At 46.8% G+C, this 8,034-nt stretch overlaps 1 protein-coding gene across 2 annotated transcripts; it reads left to right on the forward strand.

Moving 5' to 3' along the window:
* Positions 1–1,219: 1,219 nt before the first annotated feature.
* On the forward strand, positions 1,220–7,827 carry LOC128663607 (uncharacterized). Of its 2 annotated transcripts, XM_053718012.1 has the most exons (3): positions 1,220–1,574; positions 2,550–2,685; positions 7,458–7,827. In XM_053718012.1, the coding sequence occupies exons 1-3, from the start codon at positions 1,353–1,355 to the stop codon at positions 7,472–7,474; spliced, it is 375 nt and encodes a 124-aa protein (XP_053573987.1). In that variant the 5' UTR covers positions 1,220–1,352; the 3' UTR covers positions 7,475–7,827. The 2 variants fall into 2 exon arrangements, with proteins under 2 accessions (XP_053573987.1, XP_053573986.1); XM_053718011.1 differs by lacking the exon at positions 7,458–7,827 and having other exon boundaries at positions 2,550–5,198.
* Positions 7,828–8,034: the final 207 nt, after the last annotated feature.

Raw genomic sequence — 8,034 nt, forward strand, 5'->3', positions numbered from 1 at the left:
AATGCATGTATACCCCAAGGCAGAACATACAGTGATTTGAGATGTCATCGCAGAAAATGCAGCATGTCTGCAGAAAGAACAGGACACATGCAGGAACTGTTAGCTCTTGAACTTTGTAGTGCTGCTCCACATTAGACAGTTCTCTTCAAACAGAGCTGTGCTCTGGCTGCACTGTGTAAATTTTTCTTAACACAGTGCATCCATGGCAAACTGCTGTTTGAAGTGAGCAGTCAAATATGCAGTAGCACTGCAAAGCAGCAGCACATTGCTTGTTGACTGGCTCTCAGAGATTTTTTCAAACCCGCCCCTTAGCCTTTCCCAGTCTGCAAAGCTGTTTATTCTGAATGTAAGAGCACTGCATCTTTTTATTACTACATTTCTGTTAGATCAAGAGAAAAGGAAACAGATTTAGTAGAGACATTTTAAAATTTCTTTTTTTTTTGTATGCAGTTAATTTGCAATGCAATTTTCAACTACTGCACTATATTATAAAACATTAAAAATTGCTTTACTCTTCAGTTAACCAACACATTGCAATTTAACTGGTGCCTTAGTGTAACTGTCTAATTTAAAATTGAATTTTATTTAAAAATGACCTGCAGAAAAATTTTCACTAAAAAAATCTCATTGCATGAAGGTAAAGAAACGTTCTGCCTCTGGGCATGTATATTACAAAAATGCTTCTATTCAAAACTGAAATGCATCTGTGTGGATTCCATTTTTGGCTGGAATGTCCCTTTAATGTATAATTCTGTGGGTTTGGAAAAAAAAAAGATTTAAAAAAATAATAATATATATATATATACATATATATATATACATATATATATATATACATATATATATATATACATACATACACATACATACACAGAAGGTCCCAAGGATCCCACACACAGCAAATGCGTATAAAGAACCCCAAAGCAGGCACATCAAACAGGGATTTGTATCCAATAAGCCTTTACTGTATAAGCAAAAAGCCCAATCCAGACGTTTCGGCTCACATCAGAGCCTTTTTCAATGAAGGCCGTCAAGTCTGCACAGCCTCCATTGAAAAAGGCTCTGATGTGAGCCGAAACGTCTGGATTGGGCTTTTTGTTTAAAATAGCGCAGGGATTGAATATGAACGGAGCGACATAAGGGCTGGGCTCCTGGCTGGAAGGGCAAGGGGGAAGGGAGAGGGGGGGGGGGAAGGAGTTAGGTTAGAAAATAGGGAAGTATAAGATAAGAAGGAGAGGAGGGACTGAAAAGCAAGAGATAGGAAAGGGGGGTTGGAAAAGGTACATATAGGGGGAACAACAGGAAGTGGCTTTAGTACTAACCTTTTTTGTTTCAGGAGCTGCTTGTAGCTGATGCAGAAGAAGTTGCTGAAGATGACGGCCAGAAGCAGGAGAATTCCCAAACGGTTCCTTACAGATGATGAGACCCTCTGGAAGACGAGAGCAATCCGGGCTCAGAAGAGATTGAAGCTCCTGGAAAAAAGGCAGGGAGAGAAACAGAAGAAGCAGGAGACGGTCTTGGAGCAGAAGGCAGCGGTAACCCCCCCTGAGAGAGAGCGGATGCAAGAGGGTAACGTGAGTATGAAAGACAGGGCTGAGGCAGAGGAGGGGGCCAATTCTGATGTGAGTATGGGGGAAGTGGCGTTATTTAGTGAAACGGACCGGTCCAGCAGTCCGGAGATTCCCTTAGGCCAGGGGGGCAGTATGGGGTGCAGGCGGCGGCAAGCAATGGCGCCTCTAGGGGGCAGCAAGCAGGGCGCGCGGCGGCGTAATTGGGGCCTAGAAGATGAGGGCCATAGTAGTAGAGCAGGCGGCAGACAGTCCAGGGGCAGGGTCTGGCTTAGCAGTGAGCGGTCTGGTAGAGGCGCAGTTGCGGGCGCGAGTGGCCGCCATAGGCGCAGCAGTATACCCCCTTCCTCCCCCTCCCCCTCTTCTTCCCCAGTCAGTGAGCGCGATATGCGCATGCGCACGCCGATACGGCGTGCGCTACGTGATGACGTCATCATGAAGGGGGGGGCGGGGGCCGCACGGTGCGAAAGGGATGATTCCGTTGCAGCAGGGGTAGTGGAGAGAGGGCGTCAGTCGCCGGGAAGGGGAAATAAGCACAAGGTATCAAGCGGTGCGGGTGGGAAGACGAGCAGGGAACCAAGAAGGAGGGAGGAATTAAGGAATGCGGAGGCAGATTGCTGGGGACCCGGTGGTCCAGGCACACACACATGCGAGTCAGGGGAGGAGTGGGAAGGCCAGGACAGAGCTAGAGCAAGGGGTAAAGAAAGAAAAAAGTACTGTGAAGTGTACAGAAGAGGGGCGAATAGCAGGAGGGCAGCAAAAAGGGTCAGGTTAGAAGAGAATAGTGTGGAGCGCCCCAGGATGATTAGGGATACGGAGGGGTATACATATGTGAGGGTAGAGGAAGAAGGGGAGGATGAAAGGAGCATTAGGGATACAGGGAATGGGGGGCGCAGCAGTAAGAGGGCAGAGCACATGTCTGTGAAACAGGTTCAAAGAAAAGGGGGGGATGGTACTAATGTAAATATGAATATGTTGCAGAAGAGAGACAAAGTGGGTAAAGTGAACAATGGAGCAGGTGACAAAGAGGTCGAAGGGAGCACGACAGGGCCGCAGGGAATGGCGGCAGCAGACAAGGAAGGACAAGACGGGCATCGTGTGAGCCATAAGAAACACGGTAAGCAAATGTATTATAGTGACAGTAGTGAATCTTCGTCAGATAGTTCCACGGATGATGACTTTGAGGATGATAAGCGTAATGGGAGGGGGCATAGAAAAATCTTGAAAATTGTAAGAAAGTTATATGCTAAGCAAGAGAAAAATAAGGTGGTGAAGGAAGGGTATGAGGACGGGGACAGCAGTGATAATGTGGTGAATTTAGACGATGAAGTAGCAGCGACCAAGCTCTTACCCCTTCCCACACATTTAAAAGCGAAGGTTGTTAGGAAAGCGCAGAGAGGACGGTATGTGGATGTGTTTGAAATGACTAGGGAAGCTTTGGCGGTCAAATCTAATGAGGGAAGGGGGAGAAGGGCAAAGCAGACATTTCCAGAATGGGTGAAAGGGATGGTCATATATGCAGAATGTTTTCTAACGGCCAATCCAGATAAGATGAAAGGGGTGCTGAGATACATACATTTAATAGCGGAATGCTACACCACATACGGGGGTTTCGCATGGAAGGATTATGATAGGGAATTTAGGAAAGGAAATATACAATTGGGAGGTAAAGGTAGGAAGGATTTTGGGGTAAAAATACTAGATACATGGACGAGGGTGATGAAGGTCCCTGAAGCACAAGGTAGGCCCATAGGGCAAGGGAAAACATTCAGAACAGAGGCAAAGGAATGCTGGGCGTTTAATGACAAGAGGTGCGACAGGGGGAATTCATGTAAATATAAGCACGCATGTAGGCATTGTGGCGGAGCGCACCCAGGAGTGGATTGTAGGAAGGGTAATGCCAATAACAATAGCAAGTTTTCCTTTCGAGGGCACGGGGGCAACGGTAGCGGAGGAGGAATGGCGGGTAATGGCCAAAACACCGCTGAGGGTAGATAGGATCATTGAGGAATTGGCAATGTACCCGCTGAAAGAGGAAAGGATTTTGTTAACAAACGGTTTGCGTGTAGGTTTTGTGGTCCCAGTTAAAACAGAAGTTAAAGGGGCTATGCAGGCGAGAAATTTAAAATCTGCAGCAGAATTTCCAGGAGTACTAGCGGAAAAATTGAGGAAGGAGGTTAAATTGGGGAGAATGGCAGGGCCATTCAAAGAGAAGCCGTGTGCTGACTTGATTGTGTCCCCCCTGGGAGTAGTTCCCAAGAAAGAGAAGGGTAAATACAGGATGATACAGCACCTGTCCTACCCCAGGGGGAATTCAGTCAACGACGCAATTGACAAGTTGGATTCTTCAGTGCAATATCAATCATTTGATAGTGCGGTAAGAATAGTGAAACGGCTTGGAAAAGGGGCGTTGATGGCAAAGATAGATGTGGAATCTGCTTTTAGGTTATTGCCTTTGAACACAGCTAGTTTTAATTTAATGGGTTGTAAGTTTGATGGTGATTATTACATAGATAAGTGTTTGCCCATGGGGTGTTCGGTTTCTTGTTCAGTTTTTGAAAAGTTTAGTTCATTTTTGCATTGGTTGTTTACAGAAAAAACAGGATGTGAGAGTATGTCTCACTACTTAGATGATTTTTTGGTGGTAGGCAGGAAAGAGACAGGGGAATGTAGAATCTGGAAGGAAGAGCTAGAGGCAATGTTCAAACAGTTGGGAGTGCCAGTAGCAGCGGAAAAGTCGGAGGGGCCGGGTACGAGGCTGGTTTTCCTGGGTATCATGATAGATTCCGCAAAGGGGCAATGCGAGCTCCCTGCGGATAAGATTGAGAAGGCGAGACATATGATAAAAACGATGTTGAAAAGGAATAAGGTGACTCTTAGAGAAATGCAGAGATTGCTGGGGGTTTTGAATTTTGCGTGCCGGGTAATACCGGTGGGTAGATTATTTAAAAGAAGGTTGGAAATGGGGACAAAAGGGGCAAAGCTGCCCGAGCATATGGTGCGCGTCAATAAGGAAATGAAGGAAGACCTCAGAGTGTGGGAGGCATTTTTAGATGAATTTAATGGTATCAGGATATGGGAAGAGGCAAGGTCAGTGGAAGAATTGGAGTTGTTCACAGATGCAGCAGGCAGTGCGGGGTTTGGAGCGTATTTGCAAGGTAGATGGAGCGCGGGCGAATGGCCCGCAGATTGGAAGGAAAAAGGGTGGATAAAGAACATGACTTTGCTTGAATTGTTTCCCATTATAGTAGCGATAGAGCTGTGGGGCCATGTATTAGAGAACAAAAGAATCATCTGTTGGTCCGATAATAAGGCAGTAGTGGATGTAATGAATAATTTGTCGTCATCATCTAACCCGGTTATTAAGTATTTGAGATATTTTGTATTAAAGTGCCTTAAGCACAATATTTGTTTTAAAGCACAGCATATACCAGGGTACAGGAATATTGTAGCAGACGCACTGTCAAGGTTTAAATGGGAAATATTTAGGAAGGTGGCTCCAAGGGCAAGGAAGGAAGGTGAACCCTGCCCTGTTCTTCTTTGGCAGATTGGCAACAAATAGACGGAATCAGGGAGATGGTAGAGAAGTCCGTGGCGCCAAAAACGTGGGCCGTATACAAGAAGTATTGGGAGCGGTGGTGCGAATTTAACAAGATTAGAGGTCGCGAGGAAGAAACGGTTTTTCTAGAATGGCTATGGGTATTGAAGCAAGGGGGGGTGAAGAAAGGGCAGTTGGGCACAGTACTGGCGGGGGTGTCGTATTTTTCGCAGTTATATGGGAGAAAGGATATAACAAAGAGATTTGTGGTAAGGAAAGTATTCAAGGGGTGGAGCGTAGGAGAGAAGAAGCAAGGCGATAGAAGGGAGCCGATAACAGAGGATAGGTTGGCGGAAATGTTAGCAGTGCTCAGCAAAGTATGTTTCAATGACGATGAGGCATTGGTATTCAGGGTAGCTTTCTCTTTGGCTTTCCATGGGGCATTGCGCATAGGGGAACTGCTGGCGAGGAATAGGAAAGACGTGGGCGGTGGTGTAAGGCGAGAAGATGTGAAATGGGGCGTGCGAGCAGTGCTAGTTTTAATTCGGAAATCAAAAACAGATACGGAAGGAAAAGGGGTATGGGTGTCAATGGGGAGGACAGGTGGCGCGACTTGCCCGGTGGCAGCAGTAAGGGATTATGAGCTAACAGCAAGGGCAGAGGGCCCGCAATTTGTTAGGCATAGGGACGGATCCGGCGTCACGGGTTTTCAGTTTAGGAAGGTATTGGAAAGAACGGTAGAAAGACTGGGTTGGTCAGATGCATACTATGCGCCGCACTCATTCAGAATAGGGGCAGCAACCAGTGCGGCATCTAGAGGATGTTCGATCGAGCAGATTAAAAAAATGGGAAGGTGGAAATCAGCAGCATACAAGTCCTACATCAGGCCAAAAGGGGGCGTTTGATTGCGATTAGGGATGCGAAGTCATGGCGCCAACCGGAATGAATTTAATTCTCCAATTTTCTTTGTGATTTGTTACAGGAAGAGCACTAAGGATATGGGTGGTAGGGCATTCATACGTATACTGGGCGCAAGTTAGGGCTGCGACATTGGCAAAAGGGACACATTTGGGATTTAGATACACCGAAGCCAGTGTTAGGTGGATAGGAAAGAGAGGAATGAGGTGGGAAGAGTTGGTAAGCACAATACAGCAGGCAAGGCAGAGATGGGGGCGCCCGGACGTAATGATAATACATTTAGGAGGGAATGATATTGGAGCATACCCTCTGAGGGAACTGGAAGAAAGTATAAAAAGTGTAATGGGGTGGTTGGCGATAACATGGCAAGGAGTAAAGATAGTATGGTCAAACATAATATCAAGGTTGGTTTGGAGGAACACTGACACGCAGAGAGCGGGCTACAGAGCAAGGAGGAAGATTAATTTGGTAGCGGCAAAAGCAGTCAGGGGGATAGGTGGAGCGGTGCTGGAGCACCCATTGTTGGCGGCAAAAAGGGAAGAGATATTCAGGCGCGACGGAGTTCACCTGAACGAGGCCGGTAATGACCAGTTTTTGGAGGACATCAGGAGAATGTTGGAGGAAATGATCAAGGTAAGGAAAGGTCACGGGAAAAGTTTAAAGGTGTTTGGCAGAAAGAGTATTCTTTGTTGGCGGTGAAATCGGGATCTGGCACGTAGGCAGGGCTTGCGAGGGGCGGAGGGGATCCTGTAGCATACCCAGTCTAAGTCGTGATTCGGTGGTCTAGCTAAAGGCTGGTATATGCTGCAGGTTCGCTCCTCCCCTTTTGCTCTGCCACAGGGGGGGTTTGTGGTCCCCCCCCCCTGACACGTGGGATCCAAGTTCAGGTTATGCAAATGCTGACGCATTTTTGAGTGTTATGTTGATTAAGGGTATGTTATTACCCAGGGTATGTTATTACCCAGGGTATGTTATTACCCAGGGTATGTTATTACCCAGTGAGAAATTTTTTGAATTTAAATTAAATTATTAAATGTGACCTTTCCATATTTAGCCAAACTCCTGTGTTGCGTCATTATTTCAGGTTGCCAGAATGGCAGAGGTGGTAATAGATGGTGGTGTTCAAAAGGTGTGTCATTTGGGTGGAAAGTATATGGAAGCTAAATGGAGCCTCTAAGACCTTAAAAATAGCGCAGGGATTGAATATGAACGGAGCGACATAAGGGCTGGGCTCCTGGCTGGAAGGGCAAGGGGGAAGGGAGAGGGGGGGGGGGAGGAGTTAGGTTAGAAAATAGGGAAGTATAAGATAAGAAGGAGAGGAGGGACTGAAAAGCAAGAGATAGGAAAGGGGGGTTGGAAAAGGTACATATAGGGGGAACAACAGGAAGTGGCTTTAGTACTAACCTTTTTTGTTTCCCTCCCACCCTCCCTAGATTCAAGAGAGCAGTAAGGACAACTACGCGGAGAGGTCACAACCAGAGATATCGAGAGAAATTGGCATGGTTAGGGGCACGATGTCAGCTACTTAGTTGGATCGCAGTAAGACCGCCTGTGCCCCCTAATAAAGGGAATCGAGAGAGCTGCAGCTGGAAGCTAGCGGGTGACTCGAGCGGTCTATGCTAGCCGAAAGCGTTAAGATAAGCAAGCAGCCATATAAGAGAAAAATTGATAAGTTGTTGCGGTGAAATCGGGATCTGGCACGTAGGCAGGGCTTGCGAGGGGCGGAGGGGATCCTGTAGCATACCCAGTCTAAGTCGTGATTCGGTGGTCTAGCTAAAGGCTGGTATATGCTGCAGGTTCGCTCCTCCCCTTTTGCTCTGCCACAGGGGGGGTTTGTGGTCCCCCCCCCCCTGACACGTGGGATCCAAGTTCAGGTTATGCAAATGCTGACGCATTTTTGAGTGTTATGTTGATTAAGGGTATGTTATTACCCAGGGTATGTTATTACCCAGGGTATGTTATTACCCAGGGTATGTTATTACCCAGTGAGAAATTTTTTGAATTTAAATT

Source organism: Bombina bombina, chromosome 6 (assembly GCF_027579735.1).
Source record: "Bombina bombina isolate aBomBom1 chromosome 6, aBomBom1.pri, whole genome shotgun sequence".
NCBI classification, from domain to species: Eukaryota; Metazoa; Chordata; class Amphibia; order Anura; family Bombinatoridae; genus Bombina; species Bombina bombina.